The sequence below is a fragment of the Lucilia sericata genome, unplaced genomic scaffold (genome assembly GCF_015586225.1).
Source record: "Lucilia sericata isolate MDLA Ls3-8-SP2 unplaced genomic scaffold, ASM1558622v1 Contig001977F_arrow, whole genome shotgun sequence".
Lineage (NCBI taxonomy): Eukaryota > Metazoa > Arthropoda > Insecta > Diptera > Calliphoridae > Lucilia > Lucilia sericata.
In genome coordinates, this window is record NW_023995848.1 from 1 (window position 1) to 17,500 (window position 17,500).

The 17,500-nt window shown below is 31.9% G+C and overlaps 2 protein-coding genes across 7 annotated transcripts in view; one reads left to right on the forward strand and one right to left on the reverse strand.

Moving 5' to 3' along the window:
* Positions 1 to 2,072: 2,072 nt before the first annotated feature.
* On the forward strand, positions 2,073 to 3,189 carry LOC119613112 (excitatory amino acid transporter 4-like; the record flags this gene model as incomplete). Its single annotated transcript, XM_037969055.1, is given in 5 exon segments — positions 2,073 to 2,208; positions 2,268 to 2,431; positions 2,434 to 2,699; positions 2,760 to 2,856; positions 2,919 to 3,189. Coding segments are annotated over 5 exon segments (723 nt in total), but the record flags the coding sequence as incomplete, so codon positions are not given.
* A 3,113-nt stretch (positions 3,190 to 6,302) lies between these two features.
* LOC119613115 (cartilage oligomeric matrix protein) overlaps positions 6,303 to 17,500 on the reverse strand; it is a 41,453-nt gene continuing 30,255 nt past the window's right edge. For 2 of the 6 annotated variants that reach the window (XM_037969058.1, XM_037969059.1), the window contains 7 exons: positions 13,502 to 13,623; positions 8,861 to 9,067; positions 8,681 to 8,796; positions 7,704 to 8,479; positions 7,545 to 7,642; positions 6,741 to 7,478; positions 6,596 to 6,666 (listed from right to left, as the gene is read on the reverse strand). In XM_037969058.1, the coding sequence (XP_037824986.1) occupies positions 6,596 to 6,666; positions 6,741 to 7,478; positions 7,545 to 7,642; positions 7,704 to 8,479; positions 8,681 to 8,796; positions 8,861 to 9,067; positions 13,502 to 13,623 (2,128 nt within the window). Of the gene's footprint in view, positions 6,667 to 6,740; positions 7,479 to 7,544; positions 7,643 to 7,703; positions 8,480 to 8,680; positions 8,797 to 8,860; positions 9,068 to 11,528; positions 11,907 to 13,501; positions 13,624 to 17,500 lie in introns of those variants that run through there. The other 4 variants (XM_037969060.1, XM_037969061.1, XM_037969057.1 and 1 more) reach the window with 3 other exon arrangements.

Below are 17,500 nucleotides of genomic sequence, written 5' to 3' on the forward strand. Positions count from 1 at the left end.
ACTAGAACAGAACTAGAACAGAACTAGAACAGAACTAGAACAGAACTAGAACAGAACTAGAACAGAACTAGAACAGAACTAGAACAGAACTAGAACAGAACTAGAACAGAACTAGACAGAACTAGAACAGAACTAGAACAGAACTAGAACAGAACTAGAACAGAACTAGAACAGAACTAGAACAGAACTAGAACAGAACTAGAACAGAACTAGAACAGAACTAGAACAGAACTAGAACAGAACTAGAACAACTAGAACAGAACTAGAACAGAACTAGAACAGAACTAGAACAGAACTAGAACGAACTAGAACAGAACTAAACAGAACTAGAACAGAACTAGAGCAGAACTAGAACAGAACTAGAACAGAACTAAAACAGAACTAGAACAGAACTAGAACAGAACTAGAACAGAACTAGAACAGAACTAGAACAGAACTAGAACAGAACTAGAACAGAACTAGAACAGAACTAAAACAGAACTAGAACAGAACTAGAACAGAACTAGAACAGAACTAGAACAGAACTAGAACAGAACAGAACTAGAACAGAACTAGAACAGAACTAGAACAGAACTAGACCAGAACTAGAACAGAACTAGAACAGAACTAGAACAGAACTAGAACAGAACTAGAACAGAACTAGAACAGAACTAGAACAGAACTAGAACAGAACTAGAACAGAACTAGAACAGAACTAGAACAGAACTAGAACAGAACTAGAACAGACTAGAACAGAACTAGAACAGAACTAGAACAGAACTAGAACAGAACTAGAACAGAACTAGAACAGAACTAGAACAGAACGAAACAGAACTAGAACAGAACTAGAACAGAACTAGAACAGAACTAGAACAGAACTAGAACAGAACTAGAACAGAACTAGAACAGAACTAGAACAGAACTAGAACAGAACTAGAACAGAACTAGAACAGAACTAGAACAGAACTAGAACAGAACTAGAACAGAACTAGAACAGAACTAGAACAGAACTAGAACAGAACTAGAACAGAACTAGAACAGACTAGAACAGAACTAGAACAGAACTAAAACAGAACTAGAACAGAACTAGAGCAGAACTAGAACAGAACTAGAACAGAACTAAAACAGAACTAGAACAGAACTAGAACAGAACTAGAACAGAACTAGAACAGAACTAGAACAGAACTAGAACAGAACTAGAACAGAACTAGAACAGAACTAAAACAGAACTAGAACAAACTAGAACAGAACTAGAACAGAACTAGAACAGAACTAGAACAGAACAGAACTAGAACAGAACTAGAACAGAACTAGAACAGAACTAGACAGAACTAGAACAGAACTAGAACAGAACTAGAACAGAACTAGAACAGAACTAGAACAGAACTAGAACAGAACTAGAACAGAACTAGAACAGAACTAAACAGAACTAGAACAGAACTAGAACAGAACTAGAACAGAACTAGAACAGAACTAGAACAGAACTAGAACAGAACTAGAACAGAACCAGAACAGAACTAGAACAGAACTAGAACAGAACTAGAACAGAACTAGAACAGAACTAGAACAGAACTAGAACAGAACTAGAACAGAACTAGAACAGAACTAGAACAGAACTAGAACAGAACTAGAACAGAACTAGAACAGAACTAGAACAGAACTAGAACAGAACTAGAACAGAACTAGAACAGAACTAGAACAGAACTAGAACAGAACTAGAACAGAACTAGAACAGAACTAGAACAGAACTAGAACAGAACTAGAACAGAACTAGAACAGAACTAGAACAGAACAGAACTAGAACAGAACTAGAACAGAACTAGAACAGAACTAGAACAGAACTAGAACAGAACTAGAACAGAACTAGAACAGAACTAGAACAGAACTAGAACAGAACTAGAACAGAACTAGAACAGAACTAGAACAGAACTAGAACAGAACTAGAACAGAACTAGAACAGAACTAGAACAGAACTAGAACAGAACTAAAACAGAACTAGAACAGAACTAGAACAGAACTAGAACAGAACAGAACTAGAACAGAACTAGAACTGAAAAAATATGAAACAGTTTTAATTATTTGAATTTTCTCTTTGCAGGATTTCCCCTCTCGGTGTGGCCTTCTTGATTGCTGCCAAGATTATTGAAATGGAATCGATTGCCGATACCATACAGTCACTGGGTTGGTACTTTGTAACCGTAATGCTGGGTCTGTTCCTGCACGGTTTTGGTAAGTTTTTCTTATCGATATAACAACAAGAGAAATCTTAAAGTATTCCTTCCCAACAGGTACCATTGCTGTTATATTCTTCTTGGGTACTCGACGTCTACCCTATCCCTTCATTGCCAAACTCAGTCAGGTCTTGGCCACAGCCTTTGGCACTGGCTCCAGTTCTGCCACTATGCCTTTAACCATTAAGTGCTTGGATGGCATGGGCATAGATCCACGAGTAACACACGTTTCGTTATCCCAGTGGGAGCTACCATTAATATGGACGGTACTGCTTTGTATGAAGCTGTGGCCGCTCTCTTCATTGCTCAATACAGAGAAATGAGCTATTCATTTGGTACCATAGTGGCGGTTAGTATTACAGCAACAGCAGCTTCTATAGGTGCTGCTGGTATACCACAAGCTGGTCTTGTAACAATGGTCATGGTATTGGATACAGTGGGTTTGGAACCCAAAGATGTATCACTAATTATTGCCGTTGATTGGCTGCTGTAAGTTTGAAAATTGAAAGATTAGGAAAGAATTGTTGTTATTTTATATAATGTTTACAGAGATCGTTTCCGTACCACCATTAATGTTATGTGTGATGCTTTGGGCACAATTTTAGTGAATCATTTATCCAAAAAGGATTTGCAAAATGTAGACAGAGTAAGTTTAAGTAAATTTGTATATAAAACATACAATAATTTTCATAATTTTCTTAAAAACAGATAAATGCTGAACCCCATGAACTGCTGGAATTAGGAGCTAATGGCCATGACAAGGAATAAAATAGCTGCCAGCCCACCCCGGTATAGACAGCATAGTCAAAAGCCAAATGTAGCAGAATTTAGTTATTTGTAACTTAAATTTAAACAAAATACAAGAAACACAATTACGACGTGCTGCTTTAGTTAAGCAATTTATTTTTGTACAGACAGATGTGTTCGCTCCATTCCAGAAGCACGTCTCTTGTCTTCTTCAAAAATATCTTTAAAAATGCAACCATAGAATACAAAATTTTTTTTATTTTAACATTTGTGCTCCTTTCAAAAGTACAACTCTCACGAATTTCCTTTAAATTTTAGCAAAACAAAAATTTTATTACTCGCCCCGCCTATAAATCTTAAAGAAAATTTCAAAAATTTAACCTCAAAAATAAAATATTTACAATGTAAATATTCTTGATTAAAAAATTATAAATAAATAATTTGTATTTATAGCAAAATAAAAAAAAAAGAAATTTAATAAAAAAAATAATAATAATTGTCAAGTAAGAATGTTATAATTTAAACAAATTATATTATTAATTAAATTAGTAATTAATAAAAATTAAAAAAAAAACGAATTGCCAAATAATAACAATTTTTCTCTTGCATAGACAGCGCACAATTAAAACCACAGGAGGAAGAGGAGACAGGAGTTCAAATTTTTAACACAAACTTTAAAGCTTTGAAATTTTAAAGCTGTTAACAGAAGCCACTAAAGCTTAAAAAATGTCAAATATTTTCAAATTATAGAAAAAAGTCAACAGCTAAGCTTTTAAGCTTTGAAATATTCCAAGTTTAAATAAAATAAGCTTTCAAGTTTTACTCTCTTATTCATTAAGAAATAATAGTTTATTAAAGCTTTTTTAAATTTATACAAAGCTTTATTAAAACTAAAATTTCTTTATGATTAAGAGCTTTATAATATTTTTTTTTTTTTTGTAAATACATACTTAATAGTTTAAGTATAAAGAAATAAAAATAAATGACAATAAATCTTATAAAAAAGTGCAGTTTCAAATCTTTATAAATTAAAAGAAAATTGTTAAAATTTTGTTGTTCTCAAACAACAACAAACTTGCTTATAACTAACTAAAAACCCTAATTTTAATTGATTTAATTCTTATACAAACAAAACATATTTATACAAACATTATTATGCCAAAAAAACATAATTTTTTAGTTTTGTTACAATTTGATATTATAATGTTATAAGAAGTTTATAATAATAAAACTTCTTCAAACCCAAACAAAACGTTATAAACTTTATATATAAACCTACCATAACAAACAACATAACCTTACATTATTAACAAAATATGAAAGAAAATTAAAAAATCAGAAATGAAATGAAAATGTTATTCAAATATATTTTCTAGCTGTGTAGTTTATGTTCTCAAAAAAATAATAAAAATGAAAAACAATTAACAAATAACTACTAATTGACTATGATTTAATTAGTTAGTTATTTAACGAGTTTACTATTATAAAACAACATTACACACAAGAGGTGTAGTAAGTATAACAAATATCAGGGAAATGTTTTTTAAGTGCAAAGTTCAATATTATTTTACAAAATTTTCCTCTACTGTTGTAGAATTACTTTACAAAAAAATGATTTTAAATCTAGAAGAATCAGGTTCAGAATCAGCTTTTCCTACCAAGATCTATTACCTGTTGCTCACATTTGAAAATTTTTTAACTGGCAACTCCAAAATTTTATAAAATCTTCCTAAAGATATGCTTTACTTTTTATTATTTGTTGAAGAAAATTATTAGGTTAGGGAAACAGTTTAGTTCTCTGATCTAGCAAACATATGATCAGTAAATTTAAAATGGTTTTCAAGCCTTAACTTTAGTCAAAGCTACTGGCAAATGCTATTAAATTTCTTGCGATCATTTGTAACACTAAAGCTTGATCTATAATAAAAAGAAAATTTCACTTTACCAGTCTAGTCTGTTGTCTAGTATATAGTCTAGTAGGCTAGTCTATAGTATAGTCTACAGTCTAGTCACCAGTCTAAAGTCTAGTCTATAGCCTTGTTAATAGTCTAGTTACCAGTCTAGTCTATAGTCTAGTCTATAGTCTAGTCTATAGTCTAGTCTATAGTCTAGTCTATAGTCTAGTCTATAGTCTAGTCTATAGTCTAGTCTATAGTCTAGTCTATAGTCTAGTCTATAGTCTAGTCTATAGTCTAGTCTAGTCTAGTCTATAGTCTAGTCTATAGTCTAGTCTATAGTCTAGTCTATAGTCTAGTCTATAGTCTAGTCTATAGTCTAGTCTATAGTCTAGTCTATAGTCTAGTCTATAGTCTAGTCTATAGTCTAGTCTATAGTCTAGTCTATAGTCTAGTCTATAGTCTAGTCTATAGTCTAGTCTATAGTCTAGTCTATAGTCTAGTCTATAGTCTAGTCTATAGTCTAGTCTATAGTCTAGTCTATAGTCTAGTCTATAGTCTAGTCTATAGTCTAGTCTATAGTCTAGTCTATAGTCTAGTCTATAGTCTAGTCTATAGTCTAGTCTATAGTCTAGTCTATAGTCTAGTCTATAGTCTAGTCTATAGTCTAGTCTATAGTCTAGTCTATAGTCTAGTCTATAGTCTACTCTATAGTCTACTCTATAGTCTAGTCTATAGTCTAGCTCTATAGTCTAGTCTATAGTCTAGTCTATAGTCTAGTCTATAGTCTAGTCAATAGTCTAGTCTATAGTCTAGTCATAGTCTAGTCTATAGTCTAGTCTATAGTCTAGTCTATAGTCTAGTCTATAGTCTAGTCTATAGTTAGTCTATAGTTAGTCTATAGTCTAGTCTATAGTCTAGTCTATAGTCTAGTCTATAGTCTAGTCTATAGTCTAGTCTATAGTATAGTCTATAGTATAGTCTATAGTATAGTCTATAGTATAGTCTAGTAGTCTATAGTCTAGTCTATAGTCTAGTCTATAGTCTAGTCTATAGTCTAGTCTATAGTCTAGTCTATAGTCTAGTCTATAGTCTAGTCTATAGTCTAGTCTATAGTCTAGTCTATAGTCTAGTCTATAGTCTAGTCTATAGTCTAGTCTATAGTCTAGTCTATAGTCTAGTCTATAGTCTAGTCTATAGTCTAGTCTATAGTCTAGTCTATAGTCTAGTCTATAGTCTAGTATATAGTCTAGTCTATAGTCTAGTAGTCTATATCGGTGTTTAGAATTGAAATCACTTAGGGAAACATAGGATCATTATATTCTTACCGAAATTTGTATATGATTATAATCCACCTTTGTATATGATTATAAATCCACCACCTTTAACTTAAACTTCTTGAAATACCCACGATTTCTAGTAAAAAATCTTAAAGCTAAACCATTATAGTTTTAACAAATCTCATTTGATTTATTAAATACATAGATTTCATATCGTATAACTAATACAAATTATGGCAATTTCAGTTAAACTTATAATTACGTATAATTGTTTTGAATATATAGTTGATTTAAGACCCAATAGCTCCATGTCTGTTGGCAGTATATCTTTACGCTAAACTATAAACATACATTTAGAAATAGAGGGCAAGAGTAATAAAGAAGAAAAGGACTCGTAGCACCAATATTTTTTTCTTGAAAATAATTTTTCAGCAACATTTTGAAAAAGAGTGAAAAAACTAAATTATCTATCAATTTCTACTTTTTGTTTCAGATGACCAGGTAAATCATTATACACCAAGGCAGGAACGCGGGCTATAAAGGTAATTGAAAATAAATTTATTAATAATGATCTCAAATTGTCAAGAATAGATCTTCAGAATACTTACTGTTACATTTGTAAATCAAATCTGACCAAATGATCATTTGTTGCGAGAAGCAGAAGGCACCCAAACGCCCTCCCTTCAAAGTAGAGTCATAGACATTATGAGAATCCAAGATTAGCTTATCACCCTCAAACATTCTAAGACGTATAAGACCAATAGCGGGACGATGTAAAAGAGACCATCTATAGGAAGTTTTCTCCTTCCAACCAATATTCATGGGATCTTTCCATAACAATCTCACTTGATCCTTAGTATCGCCAGTATGCCACAAACTATTACGCAACATAGAACCAGGCCCAGTAATACTATCCACCAATTTAATTTGAATACCCGGCTCTCCCGAGGCACGGAAGGGTGTAGAATGCCAGTATGTTTGTGTATTCTTTTTCCACATTACTATATAAAATTTACGATTACTTTGATAACTGAATATGAATCCGACATAATCATCATCGGTGTCATCGTTAACGTAGAAAGTACCCTCAAAATCAACACCACCAAAAGCATCATGACCCACCACTAGACCGGGATCACTATTCAAAGTTTGTATAATTTCCGAGCCATTGGCATGAACCTCCCAATTGGGATCTAGTTGAGCTTCACCCTCAGGATCCAATATCACAGAACGTATGGTACGGAAATCAGTGGAATATATCATGGAATTATTGGGACAATTGTCTATGATATTGGGAGTACCATCGTCGTCTTCATCGTATTCACACAAATCACCTTTGCCGTTTTCTAAAGTTATAGGATTAAAGACAGTTAAACTGAAATCCTCGTCATTGTTAATAATTAAAAACTTACTGTTCAAATCCAATTGATTGGGATTTTTGGCCAAAGGACAATTGTCTCTATAATTGGGAACACCATCACCATCCATATCATCATCACAAGCATCTCCCCTAATAAAAATTTAAGATAAATTATAGGATCGCATAATACTTTTTGCCTTTAGTTACTTACTTGCCATCATTATCGGTGTCCAACTGATCAGCATTACTAACCATGGGACAATTATCCTCACTATCCTGTATACCATCATTATCACCATCAATCTCACTATCACAAGCATCACCCAACAAATCATTATCACGATCCTCTTGTGAAGGATTCGAAATACTAGGACAATTATCACAGACATCTCCTATACCATCACCATCGACATCCAATTGATTTGGATTGGGCACCAACATACAATTATCATACTCATTAATTACGGTATCATTATCCATATCATCATCACAATCATTGCCCAAAGAATCATCATCTGTATCCAACTGCTTGCGATTCGGTACAAATGGACAATTATCACAGGCATCACCTACACCATCATGATCTGAATCCATTTGATCGACATTGTAAACAAATGGACAATTATCCTTGTCATTCGATATTAAATCGCCATCAGCATCATCATCACAACCATCTCCTATGCCATCATTATCGGCATCTTCTTGTCCCGAATTGGGTAAATCGGGGCAGTTGTCTCTTTTACAGTGCAACTCTGAACAGGGTAATTGTAGATCAGGCCAACTATCTAGATCACGATCGCGTCCACATATTAAACCATTGCCAGCCCAACCTACTTTACATTTGCATCTGTATTTCAAATTATCGGCTAGTACACAATTGGCATTACTATTACAGATTGTACCATCGGGACACATATCGGCTATGGGGAAGCAATTCGAAGTACCATTCGAAACAAAGCCTTCACGGCATTTGCACTGATAGGAGCCCTGGCAAGTGAGGAAAATAAAAAGAAAAATGATTTGACTATATTTAAGGGCACAAAATAAAGATAAAGGGAATTTACTCTTCACCAATTCTGAAGGTGAGGGAACTGAAAGAAAGGATTTCCTCCTACCTTCTACATTCAACCCATTTTCTTTAATTTATTTACTTTCTGTTAATTCCCTAAACATTTTATATAAACCTACCATTGTATTAACACACACTGCATTCGGTCCACATCGAGCCATACCATTCGTACATTCATCCACATCATAACACGTTTGTTTCTGATAATTCAAAGTCCAATATTCAGCATAATAACCTTTGTAACAGAATCAAATATGTTAGTTTTACACGATGTTATATATACTTTCAAAACCTATTACCATGCATGTGCATGCCACTATAACCCAAGGGACACGGTTCACATCTGAAACCCGGATTTTGATTAACACAGGTCGTTTTCGGATCACAGGGTTGATAGAGTTCACATTCATCTATATCTACACACAGGCTGCCATTGATACGCTGACTGCGAGTACAGGAAATGCATTGGAAATAGGGCGGTACTCCGATTTGTATACATTCAACTCCTATATAAAAGAGATACATCGGAAATGGATTATCTGCTCAATGAAGGAAATTCAATATAAAATAAGAGTTATCAGCGATTTTACGAAAAAAAGGTATTTTAAGTGAAAAACTAAAATTTTAGTGAAATGTCCAATTTTTTGTGAACAATCCAAGTTATAGTGAAAAATCGAATTTTTAGTAAAATTTTGAATTTAAATAAATTTTTAGTAAAAATTCAAATTTTTTGTGAAAATTAGAAATTTTGGCAAATAATTTTAAAAAGTCCGATTTTAGACGTATTTTAAAAAAAACCGATTTTTAGTGAAAAATTTTTTTAATTTTGGTAAAAAGTCAAATTTCAGTGAAAATTCAAATTTTTAGTAAAAAATCGAGTTTTATTGACAAATCGATTTTTTTTTCCGTTAAATACAATTTTTGACGAAATATTGAATTTTTAGTGAAAATTTAACTTTTTATGAAAAATCTAAGTTAGTGAATGAATATTGAATTTTTATGAAGTTTACGAATTGTTCAGATCACCAAATGTCTGAAGGTTTCTTAAATAACCATCAAAATCTAACATCTTGAAGACACATCCAAGTAGAGTCGAGAGGACTCCGTTTTGATAATTAGATCAAGATAAAAAACTTTTTAAATATGGACAAAACGAGCGTAAAACACGTAGATATATACTCTATCGTTTAAAATATCGAATCGAAAAGTTGAAGGTCTGATAGACCGGAGGTCATGGGTTTGATTAACCACTTGAAGCACGGTTATAGGAAACGCACAACAGGAATAGGAGTCTGTATTTTCCGGGTTGATGTTTGATAACTAACTAACTAAACTCACTAACTAACTTAACAAACGAACGAACGAACGAACTAAACGACGAAGAACGAACAACGAACGAAACGAATCGAACGAAACGAAACGAACGAAAACGAAACGAACGAACGAACGAACGAACGAACGAACGAACGAACGAACGAACGAAGAACGAACGAACGAACGAAACGAACGACGAACGAACGAACGAACGAACGAAAAAACGAACGAACGAGAACGAAAACGAACGAAAGAACGAACGAAACGAACGAACGAACGAACGAACGAACGAACGAACGAACGAACGACCGGACGAACGAACGAACGAACGAACGAACGAACGAAGGAACGAACGAACGAACGAACCAACGAAAAACGAACGAACGAACGAACGAACGAAAACGAAGAACAACGAAGAACGAACGAACGAACGAACGAACGAACGAACGAACGAACGAACTAAGAAAACGAACGAACGAACAACGAACGAACTAACGAACGAACGAAAATAACGAAACGAACTAACGAACGAACGAACGAACAACGAACTACTAACTAAAACTAACGAACTAACTAACTAACGAACTAACTAACTAACTAACTAACTAACTAACTAACTAACTAACTAACTAACTAACTAACTAACTAACTACTAACTAACTAAACTAACTAACTAACTAACTAACTAACTAACTAACTAACTAACTAACTAACTAACTAACTAACTATACTAACTAACTAACTAACTAACTAACTAACTATCTACTACTACTAACTAACTACTTAACTAACACTTACCTAACTAACTAATACTTTGCACCCTATGTTTACTTTTAAATTTTGTTGGCCTGTGTTATTATTGATCGGACTTCGAATAAATCATAATTTTCGGATCTTTAAAGAACTCTGGGTCTAAGACTACAAGTTGTCGCTTTAGATGTTGTCTGTAATAAATGAATAAACTTGTTTAATTTCTTCTTCCGTAAAATTCCTTTTGGTGTAGTGTAGGTTCTAGTACCTCTTATTTTAGTATCATGTTATTTTTAGTAAATTTTGATTAGATTTTAATAAATTGTTAAAGTTTTTATTAAAATGCATTAGTTTTGTTAGTACACATGCTTTTTTAAACTAATAAACTACCAACATACATAAATAATTAACCAGAAAATGGAAAATATATATAAAATAATATAAAAAAAATGAAATAAAATCATTAATAATACTAAAAATCGAGTACACAACACCAAAATATTGTTATAAATTTTAAAAATGATAAAAAAATATGAATGAATTAACTAAAGAAAAAGTAAGAAAAAATTATAGTATTTACCAGTGAAATAGTTTAAAACGTACTCTCTTCTTCCATAAATGAAAACACAATTTGCTAAAGCAAATTTTTATGACTTTTTTTTTTAAATAAAAATAAATTTTTAGGATTTATTTTACAAAGAACGTTTTTTTATTATTTTACAAATTTTTATTAAAGCAAAAAATAAATTTTCTTTTTTTAAGACGAAAATTGTATTTATAACTTATAAAATATATATATTACCCACTTTCTGGCAAGGCGTGGTCTTATAATTAAGATTCTTTTTCATTTAAAGTATGTTTAAGTTTATTAAGCATTTGTGCACAAAAAAAAGTTATTTAATTTTACATTTAATATTTTGTGTTTAATTACAAATTGTTTATACTTTCATTATTAATTTTATTTTGGATAACATAATACTTGGTGGTGTTGGTATCAGGGTATGGACCTATAAAGATCTAAAGCCCTGATATGTAAGTAGTGTGTATGTGCAAGTGTAAATTAATTGTTTATTATCAATTCTTTTTTAAAATCAATTGTAGTTTTTTATAAATTATACTTAAATATCTAATATTTAATTAATTATATTTTTTTCTCAAAAGTTGTTTATTGACGGCGTTTTCTCATCATAGTTTTGGTCTATGATGTCATAACCGAATATTTGCGCGCTGTATACTGCCTTTGATAATGCTGTACATTATGGGTTGGCACTATAATGCTTCCTATAAAAATGTTCACAAAATTCTTATTAGTAAAAATCAATTTATTTGTTTTTTTTTACTCAGGAAATTATTTAAAGTTTAACAGAAAAAGGTTAAACCTTTAATTTTTTTGGAAAAAACCATAAATCATTGTTTTAAAACTGTAGCGTGGTATGAGCTAAAACAAAGCAGACCTCCCTCTGTCATGAATTGGTTTAATGTCAAAAATTTATTTCGCACCTTTACCCTGTATTTAGGAATAAAAATACCGCAAAAGTCAAGGGTTTAGATTTAAAGTTGCAGGAGCGTGGTTATTTATAATAGGGAGAAGAAATATACAAATATTCACCCTTTGAAATTAACATTCATTCTTTGAATTTCTATAGGTTCAGGAATCTAATTTGAACTGAACTAGAATATAACTAAAACTAAACTAGACCTGAACTAGAACTGAACTAGAACTAAACTAGAACTAAACTAGAACTGAACTAGAACTGAACTAGAACTGAACTAGAACTGAACTAGAACTGAACTAGAACTGAACTAGAACTGAACTAGAACTGAACTAGAACTGAACTAGAACTGAACTAGAACTGAACTAGAACTGAACTAGAACTGAACTAGAACTGAACTAGAACTGAACTTGAACTGAACTAGAACTGAACTAGAACTGAACTAGAACTAACTAGAACTGAACTAAAACTGAACTAGAACTGAACTAGAACTGAACTAGAACTGAACGAACTGAACTAGAACTGAACTAGAACTGAACTAGAACTGAACTAGAACTGAACTAGAACTGAACTAGAACTGAACTAGAACTGAACTAGAACTGAACTAGAACTGAACTAAACTGAACTAGAACTGAACTAGAACTGAACTAGAACTGAACTAGAACTGAGCTAGAACTGAACTAGAACTGAACTAGAACTGAACTAGAACTAAACTAGAACTGAACTAGAACTGAACTAGAACTAGAACTGAACTAGAACTGAACTAGAACTGACCTAGAACTGAACTAGAACTGAACTAGAACTGAACTAGAACTGAACTAGAACTGAACTAGAACTGAACTAGAACTGAACTAGAACTGAACTAGAACTGAACTAGAACTGAACTAGAACTGAACTAGAACTGAACTAGAACTGAACTAGAACTGAACTAGAACTGAACTAGAACTGACTAGAACTGAACTAGAACTGAACTAGAACTGAACTAGAACTGAACTAGAACTGAACTAGAACTGAACTAGAACTGAACTAGAACTGACTAGAACTGAACTAGAACTGAACTAGAACTGAACTAGAACTGAACTAGAACTGAACTAGAACTGAACTAGAACAGAACTAGTACAGAACTAGAACTTTGAGCTAAACAAGGTTTAACCTAAATCTAAGTCACTTTAAATAGTTTTAATCCTTGATTAACTTAAACCTAAATTGTAAAAAACTAGTAATTAGAAACCTAAAGGTTTACAAATGTTTACATTTTATACTAAACTCTGTAACTGTACCTTTAATTTTACATTTAAGTGTAAAATAAAAGTCACTATTTATCTAAAGTTGAAATGTTAAACTTACAACTGATGACATAATTTGTTACGAAAAATTACTAACCTGAAGGACAAGGACCATCTAAGCAGGGATTACGTTTAGTGCAAGTGCGACCATCACCCTCATAGCCCAAAGGACAGGAATCACATTGGGCACCACTCACAGTATCGTGACATTGAACGCCTCTGTGAAAAAAGAAAGAAAAAAAATCAACAAAAAATCACACATGAGTAATAAACAACAAAACTTAAAAAAAAACTAAACTCAATGACTGACTGACAACCTTAACAGCAGAAAATGTTTATAAATGACGTTTTAAATAAATGGACATTAATCGGTACGTGCGGCGTTGTACTTTGGTATTAAGAAACCCAAACATCGGTAAGAACACAACAAAAACAGGCTAAAATTAATGTTTTGTTGAAATTTTGTTTTTGAATTGAAAGAAAATTTATTTACATTTCTTTTTTTTTTCGTTGGTAAAGTTAAGTTTTCTTTTGTTAATGTTTAAACCTGGGACAAACACACTCAAATTTAATAACAATTACAAGAAAATCTTATTAACTCTTAAACATACACACACAAATAATCTTTAGTTACAATACAAATTTCCGTATGCTACAATGAATCGACTCTATGTAAACAAATGTGTGGGTAGTCACATGTAACAAATTAAAAGGAAGAAGATGTAGTAGTGAAAAATAAATACCTTTAGGCCATTTATCAAAGAAAAAATCAAAGATTAAAGGCTTTAAAACCGAATTTCCTATACATAATAAGAATAAACAAATTTAAACATAATTTTCCTATAATACTTACTTACATACATATGTACATCCAAATACACTTTGTGTAAACAACAAAAATTTGTCAATAACTTCAAATCAAACATCAAATCTTAAAATCTTTTTTTGTTTCTTATACAAATACACACACGCACTCTTATTGATGATCACTTGGAGATAAAATTGTGATAGAGAGAGAAAATTCTTAATGCACTTAGCAGGGTTGGATAAGTTAGTAGTTTTTATAAAACTTAACTGAAGTAGTATTTATAGATTGCAGAGACTTTAGACTTTAGCTTATTTTTCACTGATCATCTTTTGGAGAAAAATCTTGGATTCATCTATCAGATATAAGTTCGAGAATTTTGTTATATATCAGTAAAACCTGCCCATCAATGTCACAGAGATACGATCAGAAATCTACAAAGTCTTTTCCAGACCTCCGATATCTTTCAAACCCTAATCATAGATCAATCTGTCAGATACGGTTTCGATAGCTTTGCTATTATGAATCAACAGAAACGTGACAAAAATTGTCAGTTGTATAATATATAATGTCCTCTGATATCATATGAATCCAAATCTTAGATGAACACATTATTCCGAAGACCCCAGGTGTCTGTTGGACCCACGTTTTGGATTAATCTTTTAAATTTTGTTACTGTAAATCTTGATTCACCGATCTTGCGCACCAAAATTTTGGATAGATCTGCCAGACATAGGTACGTATGAGAGTTTGCAGTGGCCTGTCCTTCTGTCCGTTTATTAGTTAAAATCGACATTACGAAACCTTCAGATATCTTGTGGATTCAAATCTTGGATCGAACTGCCAGTCTTATGTTCGAGAGTTTGCACTGGATGTCCGTCTGTCCTTATGTTAGTTGAAATCAACATTACGAAGCCTGTAGATATATTGTGGATATGTCTTGGATCGATCGGTCAGGCATACGTCTGAGAGTTAGCACTGGCCTGTCCTTCTGTCCGTATATTAGTTAAAATCAACATTACAAAGCCTCAAGATATCTTGTAAATCCAAAACTTGGATCATTCTCCATTAAATACGTCCGACTATGAAAATGCCTCCAAATCGTTTCAATATTAACATAATCATGATCTTTACCAAACTGATCTCTATTAACATTTCTCTCTCCCTCTTACCATCCCTGTTGTATGTTTTGAATTTTACGCTTGAATAGGCATATCATTGTTTTTTTGGTTTAAGGGGGTAGACCATGGAAGATTATCACAAGACATTGATCGGTTTATTTTAAAGTTATGCCAAACAGAAAAAAATTGATAGAAAAGCGTAAAACTACAAAAACCGAAACTTATCACATCAAAGATCGTTAACAGTTCGCCTGGTTTGAAAGAGAGAAAAAAACCACAAACTTTCCCACACTCTATAAGCAAAGAAAGCCCACAAGATAAATGGACAGACTCACAGAAAATAAAGTTACAAAAGAAAAAAAAAACAAACGGCCACATACTTGTATGATCAATTTTTGTTTGATCAAATATTCAACGTACTAAGTATTATCCTAGTTGTATAAACATATAGTAAAATGTTGTTAACATTATTTTTACTTTTGTTTTTAGCTGATTTGCTTTTTTGTTCAGTAAAGTAGAAATAACTTGGTTTAGCGTTATTACATTTGTAAGTTTTACTCCATCCAACCAACCAACCAACCACCAAAACCATCTAAGACAACTGTCATGAACGAGTTCGCCTACGCATTTTCTTTTCTTAACCACAAAGAAAGAAAAAAACATTGGCTCACACACTCACTCTTAACTTGGTTCATAACTATTTTTTTTTTCTTTACTATACTTAAAGCGGGTCTAAGCCATCAAACATAATTGTTGTTGTTGTATTTGTTAGTTGAGGTTTGTGTGGTTGTTTGACTGCTTGAATTTAAATTAATACTCGTATTTTTTCTTAGAGTTTTTGCGCGTGCGCCTTTTAAACGCTAAAATGCCTTGGGCGTTGTATATATGGCTACAATAATAAAAATAATAACTAACAGGCCTCCTTGCTACGTAGTGGAAACCAACAAAAAAACAAAGTGCTTAAAAGGAGGAAAACCTGGAAAAGAAACCATCTAAATAAAACATTGACATCTATGCTTTAAACTATGAAGAAAAGAAGCGTAAATACTCTCTTCAACAATATTGCATATTTTTATTATTATTTAATTTTTTGCCAAAGTTGTTGTAGAGAGTCTATAATATTCCAGACTTAGAGTTACACGCAACAAAACTATAAGATGATTCCTTAATAAAGCCACCGAAATCAGTTTCATTTAACTTGATTTGATTAGATCTTTTCAAAATATGCTAAAACATAGTCAAAAAAGCTTTTTGAAAGCTCGCCTTCATCTTCATTTAATTTCATTAAATCATAATGAGTTTCTGAAATAAATTAGATTATTAATGAAAAAAGCTCTCTCTAGGAGCTCTCAATACGATTTCATAGATTGGATTGTAATGTCAATCGATCTGGATCATAATGTCAAAGTTAGTTGTTAAAAATTTTATGGTTACAAAATAATGCTAAAACAAAGTCGGAAAAGCTTTTCGAAAGCTTTCCTACATTAAGAAATTCAGCTTCATTTAATTTCATAAAATCGTATTGTGCTTCTGAAATGATTTATATAATTGATGTGAAAAGCTCCCTCAAGTAAACTGGATATACTACAGTTCCTTCCAGAATTTGACTTCATTACGATACTACAAGACAATCTTGAAGCTTTTTATATATTTACCAATTTCACTACATTATTTACTGCTTTCTATTAAAAGCTTGATTATCTGTGAAAGCTTTTAGTACAATTTATTCATAAATTGTTGTAAATTCCAAATTCAAAATCAAATAAAAAGTTTTATTTGAAAAGCTTTGTGAACTTTGACCTCTGCTTTATCGAAATACAAACAATGGCTAAAAAGTAAATTTATTTTTAAAGCTTTTGTACTTTGAGTGTATTTGTAAGCTACTGATTGCTCTTAGTAACTCTTTAAATCTCTTAAAGGTTTTTGGCAGATGTTAACAGTTGAAGGCGTAAAGTTTTTATTATTAGAGATTTTTTCTTTGTCATTGCACTTAATTATTTTTATGGGTGTATAGTGCAGCCCAAGTATACAGTTGTTCTACAAAGTGGTTTTTTAGTTATTTTTCTTATAGCTTTTTCTTCAGATTCTTTTAAATTTTATTATAATTTTTTTCTACGCATTTTACATTTTTGTTCACACATTATTTAGCAAAACGCACTCGAATATTTGT